Here is a 14483-nt window from a genome sequence, read left to right on the forward strand (position 1 = left end):
GCCTCCCTCTCCTGCCTCCTCCTCTGGCTCGCCTCCCTCTCCTGCCTCCTCCTCTGGCTCGCCTCCCGCTCCTGCTTCCTCCCCCCCTTCCCTGGCAGGGCACCCACTCCAAGCTTTCCTCTCCCCGTCTGTTGGATCAAATGTTACTTCCCTTGTTCCCATTTTTAAAAATGGCTTTAGGAGTGTGAATGCTTGCATCTTATCTGAAGGGTGACTTGGACAGATGCACCATGTACCACACATTTAGGTTGTCCCCTGTGTCTCAGGAGAGGACATGGAGAGGCCTGGGGACAGGAAGGGATCCCACAGAGGGAGGACTGTCCTGAAGTCACAGAACAGCAGCAGTTGGTGCCTGTGGATGGCCCCTTGGGCAGAGGCCAGGGCTCAGCAGCACTGCGGGAGAGACTGTCACAGGCCCATCAGTGATGCCAGCTTGGAGGGGGAGTTGGGGGCAGTGGCAGAGCCTGTGCTTAGGACTGCGCTAAGGGACACTGTACGCCTCATGGTCAGGACTGCTCTGTCAGGTTAAGCTTTCCTGCTTTGCAGGGGCCAAGAACCCCCCCCAGGGCCACACCCCCTGCGGGCAGGCTCAGGGCTGACCTTGGCTTGGGCAGCAGTGACGAGGCTAGCCCACCTCTCCGGGGGCTTGGTCTTGTACAGCTTGGGTGGGATGCAGCTGGGCAGCAGACCTTGGACAGCCTCGCTCCCCGACGAGGCGCCGAGCTGCACGTGGCAGTGCCGGGCCAGCAGCTCCACCAGCTCTTCCTCCTGCACAGTGCGGGTACCGGGAGAGGGGAAGCAAGTGAGGGCCCCTCGAGCCCCTGCCACAGAGCCAGCTCCTGTCCCCTGCAGGGTGGTTGGCCTGAAGCTCAAGAGGACTGAGCAGCAGGAGCAGCCACCTCGAGGCAGGACCAGCTGCAATGCCCATCTGGGCCCCCAGAGGCCCTGTTGGCACCAGGCATCAGAGCACCTGTGGCCTCTGCCGAGCATAGGTGGGCTCTCTGGTGGGGCCCTGGTGTCCCTGCCATGCGGGTGCAGCTGGACAAGGCCTTCCACTGCCTTGGCTCTAGTCTCGCCTCATGCAGGAGAGCAGGAGCCACTACTTCAGGGCTGTAGCAGGGACCCTGGCAGCACCTGGCCCCCTGCTCTCTGCCCACGCCCCCCTGGCAGGCTCCTAGGACTGCTGTGGCCCCCTCGCTTCCCCAGGAGGTGCCCTCCAGACTCAGTAAGGGGCATTTGCACCCATTGTTAACTGAACTTAGGTGCCCTGTCACTGCCCTTACCCTCAGATCTCACAACGACTTGGCACTCTGTACCCATGTGTGGGCCTAAGGGTTGGGAGGCAGCAAGACTTCCCATGGCTGCGCTGCCAGGGACCTGGACTGGCACCTGGGCTGCAGGACACCTTCATGGACCCCTAGGCCCTGTAGCTCCATGGACAGCTGGCGAGTGGGGCCATGCAGGCCTGGGCAGACGGAAGTAGGGAGGCTGTGTCCGCCCGCCGCTGCTGGAACTCAAGCCTTGGATGCCTGAGCCAGCCTTTGGCCCAGGAGAGGATGAGGAGGCCTCGGAACGTGGTGCCACCTCAGGTTCCTCACCCTGTCAAAGCTGTACTCGCCAGACCAGACTCCATGGAGAACTTGACGGTAAATGAGCTTGGTGCTGATCGGGTCCTCCTGGGAGTCATGCCAGGGGGTGAAGAACTCTTTCCGGAAGTAGATGCGCCAGGGCGCCTGGCGCTGGCTCTCGCCCCTCTCCTGGGCCAGCTGTTCACACTGGGCCACAGCATCCATCACGTGGTCTCGCCCGCTGCCCAGGGACCAGAACTGAGGACAGAACCATGCAGCTGGGGTGAGCGGCTGCTGCGTGCCAATCTCAGGGACATGGACGCTCAGCGCAGGCACCTCTTTCAGCCCAGGCAGGGAGGACCACGGCCTGCACTGGACCAGATGCACACCCCTGTGGGCCCTCCCACAGAGGCAGAGACTGGTGCTGGCTGGGTCACCCGGGCTGCGTGCCGTGGTGTCTGGTCAGTACCTTGTCGTACACGGCGACCTGGAGGGAAAAGCCCAGGTAGTCAGTGAGGTCTTGACTTCTGGCGATTTGCAGGCAGACTTCCCGTGATGTGGAGGCGGAGTCCACTGTGATGGTCAGGCTCTGTCCGGTCACCAGGATCACTTGGATGGGGATGTGCTTCTTGGATTTGACAGCCTAGGAGCAGATGAAGATGCGGCCGCTTCTGGAGGCCCTGGCTTGACAGCGTTGGCTTCAAGAGGCCCTGGACCAGAGCCTTCCACCACTCCTCCCCGACCTGCCCATCCTCTGGGGCCCCGCAGGCAGGCCTTCTGAGGCCCCAGGTGGCCATGGCTCCACACAGAGTTAACAAAGTTCAGGCCGGGAGCAAAATCAATGCTGCCGTGCCCGAGCGTACCAGGCCGTGATGGTCTTACTTTCAGAAGAAAACTCAGCTGGGTGAGGGGAGGCGACTCAGACTCACACAAGCCAGCTCCTGGGGAACACTTTTGGGCCTGTGCTCCTATGTACAGCACCGTGTGAATATTCCTAGCTGCTACGAGTTCACCTACGGTTCCAGGGCTCATGGGAGGAGCCCTGCAGATAGCCCATGGTGGGAGCGGATGGAGTTCTCTGGAGGCGACCCTGGGACCCCAGGACAGGGCACCACAGGGCCACACACACCTTTCCAGCTTGGGCTGGGACAAAGTTGGGGGTAGAGTCAGGGTAGGAAGCTCCTCCACCCTGGCCACTGGAGCGACCCTTCCTGGGGACACTTCCAGAACTGGCAGGTGTCCCAGCTGCTGAAGCAGGAAAAGGTGGTGCTTGTTCCCAGCAGCAGTGCACCAGGGAGGACCACCTGGGCAGGACCAGCACATTGCTGACAAGTCAAGCACCTCTGGAGAGGTGACCTCAAAGCCGCTAGCACCATCCTGCTAGTTGGCGTGTCAGACTGTTTCCTCTCCCCCAGGAGCACAGAAAGTTAGATGTAGGAGGAAGAGCCCTGGGCTCATGGGACCTTGGCACAGAAGGTGCCCTGGGGGAGAGGATGAGCCCTAAGGACAGGTCACCCCCCCAGCTGCGCCACCCCACACTGCCCACCACTGCCCCTGCCAGTCCCTACCTGCAGCTCCAGCCAGGTGGGGGGCTCCATGCGCACCCCATTAGCACAGGTGCGCCGCAGGCGTTCCGCACAGAAGGGCCCATAGCCGGCCGGCCCTTGGCCGATGAAGTTCAGCAGGTACTGGGGTGCAAATGACGAGGGGCGACACTCAAAATGGAGGCTGAGTTCTATGTTTTGCTCAGACAGCTTTTAAAAGATCACTCCCCGTTTGTAAAGGTGAGTTTTGAAGGGTGTTCCCATTCGTCACAAGACAGAATGTAGGCTGGTACTTTTATTTGTGGATAGAGGATCTTACTATGTAGTATAGGCTGGTCTTGAACTCACTATGTAGCCCAGGCTACCTGGGACGATCCTCCTGCCTCAGCCTCCTGAGTGCTTGCCTGGATTACCAGTGAGTACCACCATGCCCAGATATAAACTGGTGTGTTTCCGACGCACAGTTGGGCAGTATGTTCTAAATAGCGCAAAGGGCTGTGGAGATACCTTGGCGGTCTCAGCACCTGCCTGGCAAGTGCAAGGACCCAAGTTGAATCCCTGGTGCTGCACGCTGTAATCTTAGCACAGGGGAGGCTGAGACAGGAGGATCACTACAAGTCTGAACTGAGTAGCAAGACACTATATCAAATAAATAAATAAATGAAATTGTAAACAGTAGTGTAAAGTTTTAACGTATGCATGCTGTTTGACTCCTTTATTCCAACCTATCTTAAGAACAGAAGTACATATTTTTGGTTGTAGTGGCTCGCATCTACTGCGATGAGCACTCAGAGGGTACACCTCAAATATCCACCAGCAAGTCCACGCCTTGTGGGGCTGCTCGGGCGATGGAAGCGCACAGGGAAGTCTGGTCTCAGAGGAAGTCGGGCAGACAGTAGGGAAAGTGCAGGGGCCGCTGCCCAGCACGTGGTGGCAAAAGGTGCTGCAGATCATGTTGCCTCTCAGAGGTGACAGACAGGCTGGGAGGGTTTACCCGTGTCAGGAGAGGCCTGGGGGCAGGGGTGGGGGTGGCTGCCTTTCGGCTGTCACCACAGGGACTTGGGAGCAAGTGAGTGTTTCCTGTATGACCACAAGGGTGACACCGCAGTGGCCAGAAGAAAACAGTGATGCGAGCCAGCCCTGGCTGAGGCTTCATGACTCTCATTTTCTTTCTAGACTTATTACACCGCATGCTACTTTTATCATCCAAACTGAAAGGCATATGAAGGCAGCAAAGCCTGGGGGGGGGGGGCTTGAGCACCTGGGAGCTCTTGCCCATGTGTCGCCTACATTTCAGTTCTAAGGAGTAGAAAGAGGCGCTCAGCCCATGTTCTCCAGGAGCCCCCTCTTGGACAACTGTCATCTCAAGGTGCATGTCGCCTACCTTCTCATTTTGGGTTTGGAAAGCCACTGTGGTTCCTGAGCCCCTGCAGTCCCTGGCTAGGGATGGAAGGAGCCAGGAAGTGTTGTCTGTTACTGACTGGGGAAACTGAGGCCCAGAGAAGGGCAGGTACTGCTGCCGTCATTGCAGGTGGGGAAAGCCCAGTCATGGGCCAAGGTTTCTGGACCTGCCTGGGCCTGGCCCACCCATGGTCCTGCTGCAACCGCCCAGCCCGGGTCCACTCACCTTCAGGAACCGCTCGGAGGGCGGGAAGCAGCCCAAGCAGAGGCTGAGCAAGATCCAGCCCCGAGCCCGGCTGCTTGCTTTGGGGTTCTCCGAGAGCTGCTTGCAGATCTGACAGTAAACCTCATCCCTGAAAGACAGAGAGAAGGCAGACCAGGCTGGCTATGGGGGGCAGACAGGTAGCCCAGGTGGGTGCTCGTCTGCGGGTCACCCCTCAGCACCCAGCTCTCCCCAGAATCCTCTGAGGTCTCTGGGTTTGGGCCCTGTTTCCCAGCTCGCAGAGGCCGTGGCCCTGGCACCTCCCTGTCAGGGGCTCTGCTCCCTCATGCACACCCTCCGCCCACCACGGCCTCGTCCAGTGTTGCTGCTGCAGGCTTCCCTGCCCTGCTTCTTGAGGAAGTAGATCTGCTCCTTTGCAAGCCTCACAGCTACTTCAAGCAGTTCCTTCTCCCTCTCCCCACTGACCATGCCCCCTTCCCTGAAGAGAGCCCCGGCACTGCAGCGGGTAGGGAGCCTCCCTCACAGAGAACCCTTCCCTCGTGACCTCCCCTCCCACAGCCTCAAGTCTTCTCACTCGTCTCCTCCTGGTGAGGTGCTCTCCGGCCCCTTGAGCTCCCCCAGCTTCTCGGCACCCCACATCAGAAGCCGCACCTCTGCTAGTGCTCAGTGAGGTGCCGCTGCATGTCTGCCCACCAGTTTCCCCAGCTTTTCCACATTTGCTGTCTTCTGTGGTATGAATGTTCCCACTAATGCCAATTTTAAGTCGCCACAGTGACATTTTTGAACATGGAATTGGAAAGAGATGCACACACCTGGCTCTTGAGAGCTGGTGAGGGCTGGCGTCAGCAGCCTTCCTGTCTCTGTGGTGTACAAGCACCACCATGCAGCCCTCCGAGGACTCCGAGAGTCGCTCTCGGCTCCTCCTGCCCCTCCATCCTCCACATCCCATCAGCCACCGTGTCCTACCCTGTCTCTGGATGTCTTTCCTGTTCTCTGAGCCATTCCTCACCAGCTGTCCTTAGACCTTGGCCACAGCCCTTGTCGGCTTTGCACTCCCAGGTTCTCCACCCCACGTGAGAGAATCCAGCAGGCTAGCACTGGGGCAGAGAGCCTGTAGTGTGTGTGTGTGTGTGTGTGTGTGTGTGTGTGTGTGTGTGTATGTAGCTGGCTCAGCCCACCCTGGGGGCAGAGCTGGGCAGCATGTGGTGCAGGGACCCAACCACAGTCCCTGTCCCCGATCTTGCCTAAGCAGGCACTTTAGATCACTGAACTATCTCGCTGGCCCAAGAGTCTTACAAAGTTGAAGAAGCAGAGGGCAGAGTTTGGGGTACCCCCAGCAGCATAAGTGTGAGAAAGGTAATCCTCAAATGGGGAACACCAGAGACGTATACCGCAGGCTTTATATAAAGCCTTCCCAAAGCCCGCTGAGCCCTGACATGAGGCAGGCTGAACACAAGCGCCACCTGCTGTTCACTGTAGAAGAGACACACTTGAATCCAACCAAGTCAACTGCCGGCTAAACCAAAAATGCAGCACTCTTTGAAAGAACCTAACAGAACCCAGAGTCTCTACTATCCTCAGTGTCCAGGATACAATCCAGAAGACTGAGTTATCAGGAAACAGGAACACATGACCACCCTCAAGGGAAACAGCAGTGAGTGGAGACCGATTCTGGAATGACCTGGACGCCATGTTTTCAGAAAAGACCGGAAAACTATCTTATGTGCTCAAGGATATAAGGAAACTGTACACACAGCAAGTAAGCAAGTAGGGAATCTTGGAAGATAAACATAAATATCCAGGAAAAATATAACAATACAGTATAACCTGCTATAATATCTAATGCTAAAACTCATTGAATGAATATAGCCGCAGGCTGAGAAAGACGGATCAGTACATTTGAAGATAGGTCAACAGAAACTATCCATTCTCAAGAATGGAGGAACAAAGAAAGAAAAGATGAATAGCTTCTGGGGCCCTGAGGGACAGTCACATAAAGTTTTACAGAGGTTTAATGAGAGTTTGGAGGGGTTGGGAGAAAGGAGAGAGAGAACATTTGCAGAAACAGTGGCCAACATTTCCCCAGTTTGGTTAAAAATAATAAAATAAGCAACTCCCTGAAACACTGTGGTCTTTCCTCCAGAGCAGCATACTTTTTCTTAGAATGTGCATGAAAGTCTAACTTGTAAAGCAAATGGCACATAAAGGAGGAACTTGCGCATTTTCAGTCCTGCGTCAAAGCCAGGATGACAAATCTGTTTCCCTAAAGCTGGGCTTTATGCGTGGGCTTTCTTCACTCGTGGCAAGTACAGGATGCTCAGCGGCTGCCACCTGCTGCCCTAGGCTGAGACTCCAGGCCCCAGGCCGGGGAACAGGAGGAAAAGGGGCTTCTTGGTGACAGGCAAGAGGCTGTGGCCACCAGCCGAGAGCCTGTGGGGAGCCCGAGGCTCTGAGCAGGGCGGACCAGCAGGGGGCACTGACCTGAGGCTGGGCCGAAGGATGGCGTAGCCCACAATGTAGTGCACCTTCTCCAGGTTGGACATGGGTCTGTCTGAGATGGGGCCATCAGGGTCAAACACCTCCTCTCCTGTACCCAGCTGGCTGGCCACCTTGAAGCCCAGAGATGGCTGTTAAGACAGCTGCGAGTCTCTCCATTTGCCAAGGAGGAAGCTGGAAGCAGGCCTGGCCCTTGCCCCAGGCTCACCTGGCCCGTGACCCGGGAGGACCGCTTCAACTTCATGGAGGAGATGCCCTTGGTCCCTCTGTCCTTGTGGCTCATTCTCTGTGGAAACACACAGGCAGCAGGAGAAGGGGGCCAGAGTGGTCCCTCGGGGCTGCTGACCCTCCAGTTGCCCAGCGTGGAGCAGATGTCCCTGTCCCTCCGCTGCTCCTGGCTTGATTTCCAAAGCGTCTGGGGAGGGGTGGCCTGCAGCTATTAGGGTCCATGACCTCCTCAGACAGTGGTCACACCTTGCCGTGAAAAGAACTTGCTGCCCAAATTAGAGCTCACCGTGGGCCCAGGCCCCAGCTGCTGGCCGGGGCAAAGCTGGCTGGGGGCACCCAACTGAACATGCAATGTGGCTGGCACGCTCTGCAAGGGTGGGAGCCTTGGGGCACAGGGCTCTGGCAGGTCGCTCTGCATGCCGTGTACCTCCAGGGGCTCAGTGTGGGTGCACGGCCTCTAGAGCCCTTCCCTGAGGGGTCACCAGCCTCGAGAGTGACTCCGGGACTTCAGCCCCGATGTGCCTGCCCTGTGGGCTCTGTGGCTTCCTGCTGCTTGCCTGCCTGGGTCACTCTCTAGGGAGACCTCGCTGGGAGGGCGGCTCCGTGGAGAGCTCCATCGCCAGGCACCGAGGCCTCCTGCAGGCAGCCCCATGAGCACCCTCAGATGACACCAGCTCTCGGTGACATGTTCAAGGCACCTTCTGGAAAGACCCTGAACCCGAACTGACCAGCTAAGCTGCTCCTGGCTCTGAGAAACCTTGTAAAATAAGTGCTGTTTGGGGGATAACTCACTGCACAGTGACAGGTCCCTAGCACTCCGGTGGAGACTGCGCCTCCAGAGGTCAGGGGGCCGGGCCTTGTGAAGGGGCTGCCAGCACCCAGAGGCTGCTATACAGTCAGCGCGCAGGCGCACAGGACCCTGCAGCTGGTGGCCAGTGTGCCCTCACCAATGTGCACCCCTCTGGCGCGCTCCTCAGGGCACTAACTGGGCCCTGGCGAGCACCTGTGAGCAGCAGTGGACGTGATTAACCTCCCAGCCGGGACACAGCCAAGCAAGGGCAAGGAGGTGGTTTCTGAATTCAGCCCAACAGGTGCAAAGCCAGCTCCCATGCTCACGCTCGCCGGGTGAAGGGCAAGTCACTTCCCCTCTCCATTTTTCTCGCTATCGATAAGCACACTAACCCTGACCTTATAGGGCTGGCCCAGCTAGATCTAAACACAGAGAAGCCATATGCGCATAGCAGGCAGGCAGTCAACAACAGCACCAGCTGGTATTGTTATTGTTGTACACCTTTGAATTCAACTGAAGTCTAATCCACGGACTCTCTCCATTAATACCTGCATAATTCAAACTGTCTTCGGTGTGATTCTTAGTTCATGAGCTCTCAAGTACAATTCAAGACTGAGTGTGCCCAGGTGCACTGGCTTGGGGGCAGCGCTAGGGCAGCACTGAGGAGAGGGCTGTCCTGTGTCCGCCTCTCCGACCTGCCCAGACCTCTACCCAGTGCCCTCACACTACTAACCTGCGCAGACCCACCGTGCCCGGAGCCCTGCCCCGTGGGCCTCTGACCCAGCCTGTCGTGGATCTGCCGCATCACCGGGCTTTCCCGCAGGCTGTTCTTGGCGTACAGCACCGGCTCCGGAAGGTCACCCATGAATCTCAGGATGATGGTCCACACAGACAGGGCGGCCTAGGGGAAGGAGACAGGGCTGACGGGAGCCTGCCACCAGCTCCCTTAAACCACTCCTCCCTCCCTCTGAACCACAGCCCGAGACTCTGGGGTGGCTGAGCCACCGTGAACCTGAGAACAACTGTGTACCGAGTAGTTGGTGTCATTGTCGTGGTAAAGCAGTGGGTAGCGGAGAAGCTGCCGTATGTGCGTGTGGCTGGCCGATTTCTGGAAGTAAGTCACAGCGAACTTGGGAAAGGCGTGCTCTGCCAGGCCCTCCGGGTCGTCCTCTGGCTCCTCCACCGTGGGGACTGTGTCCAGGTCAATCTCAGGCAGTTTGGGACTCTTGGTTTCCAGATCCTGGGGATGGTTGAGGGAGGAAGTGGGTCTTTTAGACACTAGCTGAGCCTTCTGTGAGCAGGGCTGGGCTCCAAGGAGCCTGAGGAGCTTCTATCTGGGGAGCACCAGGTGCGGGGGCCTGTATCTGCCAGGGCCCTGGGGTTAAGCCCTCCCCCAACTCTCACACTTGGTGGGGGGCAGTGGGCTGTGTGCTGGCCTAGGCCCTCCTGCCCTGCAGACACAAGCTCCACCCAAGCCCTCCCCTCTGCCTTCCTGCACTGCTCCCCCTGAGCCCCGCACAGAGGCCTGGAGCACCGAGGGCCGGGAAGTGCGCAGGTGTCCAGAGCCTGGAACCCAGAGTGGGGTGGGACAAGGGCCCCCAGGACAGCCCTGGACTCAGCCCTGCTCCCTACCACTGCCCCAAGCCCACACTCGGTTGCCTCAGTTGTGTCCGCTGCACCTTGGCTCCCAGGTCACATCTGCAGGGCAGCAGCCTGCAGGGCCCGAGGTGAAGTGGGAGGTGCTGCCTGGCTGAAGGCAGCTCTGTGGGGGCTCCAGAAGTCCCACAGGGGCCCTTCCTCCCTGGCTCTGAAGGGTCTGACCACTTGACTGTTCTTTGCCCGGCCATCCAGGGAGCAAAATTCACCTGGCTGCTACCTAGAACAGTCGCTCCAAGAACCAAGAGCTTGTCCTCCCCACCTGGGGCTGTCTTACCTCAAAGCCCGCTGGAGCCTGGCCCTCCTGGCCCCCAATGATGGATGGGAGGAAGCCAAACACTTTCTCTACCATCTCCGTGTCGGTGACAGTGTCGTAGATGGACTTGCGCTTCTTGGTGGGGAGAGCACTTTGGTCCTTCGGCTCTTGGGCTGGGATGGCCACAGGCTCCTGCACACACCCGAGGGAAAACAGTGACTGACAGTCCGGGCTAAAAGGGTTCTGTTCTGTTCTGCCTACTCTCACAGGACAAGTGTCTTCCAGAAGCCAGGTAAACCCTGTCCTGCCGTGATTTCTCCACAGCAGTGATAGCTGGGTGAGTGGAGACCAGCCAGGGGCTTTCGTCTCCCTCTGATAATTAGAGGTCTGGATGGAGGTGGAATGGTTGGCCTGAACCCTGCAGCAGCAGCACCTCAAATTCCAGGAAGCCCAGCCCCCACTTGAGTCCCTTCATTCACAGTGCCCTGGGGTCCTCCAGGGGAGGCTCCAGCACGCAGGTCAGGGTACCCTGCAGCCAGGCTGGGCCACTGGAGCAGACGCGCTCTGCTGGCCTGTCTGGGTGTCTGCTGTCTCACCTGGCCTGGCACTGCACTGGCACCTTGTGCCCTGGATCTAATGTGCTCCTACGGGGCAGAGGTGAATGTCAGCCCGGCTCTTTTGCCTTAGCACAACTTCCAGAAAGGCCAAGTGAAAAGCAAGGCAGGTAAATCCAGAACAATTGATAGAGGGGGTGGGGTCGCGCAGAGCGGGCTGCTTGGAGCTCTTCTCCCCACCTTCCACAAGAGTGGCTGGCTCCTCCGGCTGTTTCTGTCGCCTGAGCTGCCTGCCACACACGCCCTGTGCCCAGGCCTCTGCTCTCCTACGTGGGAAACATGGCCTCCTCTAGCACATCTGGCCCAAGTTTCCTGTGCATTCCAGGAAACTCTCCCTGCTAAGAAATCGTCCTTAAGGCTTAATACACGGAAGGGCCCGAGGACGGGCCCGAGGAGTTCCACCCCCAGGGCGTGGGAATGAGCCTGTCCTCCTCTACTCTGTTCATGCTACTCTGTACAAGGCCCCGAGTGGTGGCCGAGTTTTCCAGATGGTGCGATGGCTTCTGTCCTACTGACAAGGAGAGGGACGAGGTACCTCTTGTGTGGTCTTAATGGCAGCCCAAGTGTTGCCATTTGACTTCTATATCTTTGTTGTGGTCTTGGATAATTGGAACAGACTTAAATGACTGGGCTTGAAAGTGTGGACTTTTGAAAGGGGACTCCGAGAAGAGCTCCTCACTGCCGCTCCTCCCGTCAGCGCTCGCCCAGCCGGGCCCCAGCCGGCCCACCTGTCCAGAGGCTGGACGCTCTGCCACGTTGGCTTTCCGCTGCTGGAAGCACCGCCGAGCAGCCATGCCCCGGGCATGGGCCTGGATGACCACCACCGCCCTCCTCTTCGCCTGGACTTGCTGGCGCACCAGGTAGCCCCTGCAGCGGGCCTGCAGTTGCACCATCCTCTGCCGCATGGCCTGGAACTGTCTGGACAGTATGTGGCTCCGGGCAATGGCCTGCAGGCGTTCAAAGCCCACCAGGATCTGGGGGGCAGGAGGGGGAAAGGCTCGGAACCAGAGGCTTTCCTAAGGACCCCGAATGGAGCTCCCTGGAGACCCTGAGAGTTAGCTGGACAGGCACCTGCTCCCTGGCAGAGGGCCAGAGCTGCCTACGGGCACGAGCGACAAAGCGAGTTATTGCTTGTAAGGTCATTAGAGAGAGTCTGTTCCGCCAGTAAGTGCTAGATCGTAAAGCGGCCTCCTGAGGGCGAGGAAGGAAGAACTGGCTCGGGGTTCTCATGCACAGTTTGATTCCAGAGATTTCGTTTTTGTTGCTTCTGCTAGCCAAGTCCAGCCACTGTGCCTGCCAAGGCACTACACAGCGTTGGCTGGGAGAGGGCCTGTGGTTGGCTCCATCAAGCTTGTCTCTTCATGGAGACAACAGAGGGAAAATAAGAAGTGGCTGAACGGCCATTTGTATGCTACAAATATCCCCCGGCCACGACAGTTCCTGAGCCTCTGGGACAGGCTTTGCTGGCTCCTCAGACATCAAGCCAGCCTGGCTCAGCTGCGGGCCCGCAAGTCCTAGACTCAGCCCAATGTCAGCTCTCTGCTAACTGCGTGCTCTTGGGAACTCTGCCGAGCCTTTCCATGCCTCAGGCCCTTGCCTAACACTGTTGGTTTAATATTAAATAAAACAACAGGCGTAAGCAGCCTCTGCATACACGTGGGCCACCACTTGCTGTGCCAGCGTGGAACACAGAAAGCCTTGGGGCTCGTTTCCTTAATGTGGCTATTTTACGTCCCAGCCACAGTCGCAGCCACGGCAAAGTTAAGTGAGGCTTAACTAAGAGCAGCCACAATTGGCTTTGTGTGATTGCCTACAAGGGAAGAAGAGTTCCCAAGCTCATGTCAGAGCAGGATTCCCCAGCACAGCTCCGGGGATGCCCTGAGCTCTGCAGAGGGGCGTGACCATGGGTCTCAGAGGTCAGCGCGGGGTGCTGATGCCCGTTATGTAAAATCTATACTCTGCACACGAGGGGTGGGACTTCCTGCCTGAGGCTGCTGATCAGAGAAACACACTCTTGCAATCTATGCTGCTCCTGAGGGGCCGGCCTCCGGAGCGCTCTCTCACCATCTTGAAATTCCTCCTGCTGCAGTAGCCTCGCCAGCCGGCTTGGAGGGTCACAGCTGCCTGCCTCTGCCTCAGGAACTCCTTCCTGCGGGAGGGGAGGACAAAAGCAGGAGGCATGAAGTGAGCCGGATGTTTGGAAGGCCTCTGAGGGCTGGAGAACTGACTGGAAGGGAACAGGGGCAGCAAGCTACCCGGAGAAGTGAATCCGTCTGTGGGGGAGGAACATGAAGTCTACCGGCAATAATGCAACTTTCAGGATGAAGACATTATAGTTTTTATGATAATCAAGAAATCCTTCCTGGGGATGGGGAGATAGCTCAGTGGCTTAAGTGCCTGCCTGGCAAGTGCAAGGTGCTGAGTTCAATCCCTGGTACCACTGAAAACAAAACAAAACAAAAACCTTCCTTACCCCCAATATCTGTGAAGGGATAAAGTTTGTTGCCAGTACGCTTTTCCTTAGCAGAGCCCTTCTTATGGCCTAACCAGACTTAGAGAGGCGAATCTGAAGTTGGGCTTTGGGGACCAGAGGTGGCCCCAGGTGACCTAGGCCACACAGAGCTTCCATCGCAGTCAGCCAAGTCTTCTTTTCACTTCTAGAAACTTTCTCGGAGGACTTTCTCAAGTTTAGAGCAGTAGATCACAGCCATGCTAAAGCCACCTCAGAAACTTTCACATTTATTGATGCCTTGGTCACACTCACTTGAACTAACTCAAACTTCTGATACTGAAGTGTGTACACACGCACACACACGCACACACACACGCACACACATGCACACGCAGTCACGCCCGCATGCACAGTTAGCCCTCTGCACACACAGGTCCTGCCTCTACAGATTCAACCACCCACAAGTTCAAAGTCCCTGAATAGAAAACCTCATCTGTGCTGAATGTACCCTGAGCTTTTCTCCTCGCTCAGCCCTTCCTACACACTGCAGCCACGCTGCCGTTGGCACAGCACTGCGTTGTGTCGGGCATTGTAGGTAACTTGGACATGGCTGAATCGAACAGAACAGTGTGCAGGTTACACACGTTGGGTACATTTTGTACACGAGTCATGTGCACCTGTGGATGTGGAATGATGGAGCTAAGCTTCTGAAGACAGTAAGGACGACTTCTGTCTAACTTCCCAGTAGTCAAGGTAACCAACCAAATCATCCAAAAGCAAAGATGATCTACCTCCTTTCCAGGATCTGCTCCTTCTCAGATGAGCAGAGCTGCCCCCCGAGGAGGCTGCCAACCTTCACGGCTGTCGTGATGGCAGGAGGGGTGGGTGACTGCTACTGACGGCCAGTGGGCAGTGGCCAGGGAGTCTGCTCAACAGACTGTGAAGCACACGGCTGTCCCACAACAGACATTATCCTGGGGGATAGGGCCACTGTGGGTCAGGGTAGCGTGCATGCTCAGCATGCAGGAGGCCCTGTGTTCAACTCCCAGCACACACATGCATATGCACAATGTACACACACTCCACTGAGAAGCCATGAGTCTATCTTTTATTTAATTTTTTTCTCCGTGTGTGTGTGTGTGTGTGTGTGTGTGTGTGTGGCTGGTCAGCCCACTCTGGGGGCGGGTATGTTCTGGGGATCAAACACGGTCCCTGCGCGCTTGCCTAAGCGGGTGCTCTAGGCTGCTGAGCTATC

The 14483-nt window shown here is 57.5% G+C and overlaps 1 protein-coding gene across 1 annotated transcript in view; it reads right to left on the reverse strand.

Annotated features, from left to right (window-relative positions):
- Positions 1 to 14483, reverse strand: part of Myo7b (myosin VIIB) — a 91667-nt gene that overhangs the window by 9946 nt on the left and 67238 nt on the right. Inside the window, exons 20-31 of the mRNA XM_023709719.1 lie at positions 12841 to 12925; positions 11505 to 11750; positions 10184 to 10354; positions 9281 to 9490; positions 8984 to 9151; positions 7441 to 7518; positions 7218 to 7345; positions 4740 to 4866; positions 3137 to 3256; positions 2038 to 2211; positions 1599 to 1826; positions 601 to 768 (exon numbers count right to left, since the gene is read on the reverse strand). Coding sequence (XP_023565487.1) covers positions 601 to 768; positions 1599 to 1826; positions 2038 to 2211; positions 3137 to 3256; positions 4740 to 4866; positions 7218 to 7345; positions 7441 to 7518; positions 8984 to 9151; positions 9281 to 9490; positions 10184 to 10354; positions 11505 to 11750; positions 12841 to 12925 — 1903 coding nt within the window. The remainder of the gene's footprint in view (positions 1 to 600; positions 769 to 1598; positions 1827 to 2037; positions 2212 to 3136; positions 3257 to 4739; positions 4867 to 7217; positions 7346 to 7440; positions 7519 to 8983; positions 9152 to 9280; positions 9491 to 10183; positions 10355 to 11504; positions 11751 to 12840; positions 12926 to 14483) is intronic.

Source organism: Octodon degus, unplaced genomic scaffold (assembly GCF_000260255.1).
Source record: "Octodon degus isolate 3935 unplaced genomic scaffold, OctDeg1.0 scaffold00014, whole genome shotgun sequence".
Taxonomy (NCBI): domain Eukaryota; kingdom Metazoa; phylum Chordata; class Mammalia; order Rodentia; family Octodontidae; genus Octodon; species Octodon degus.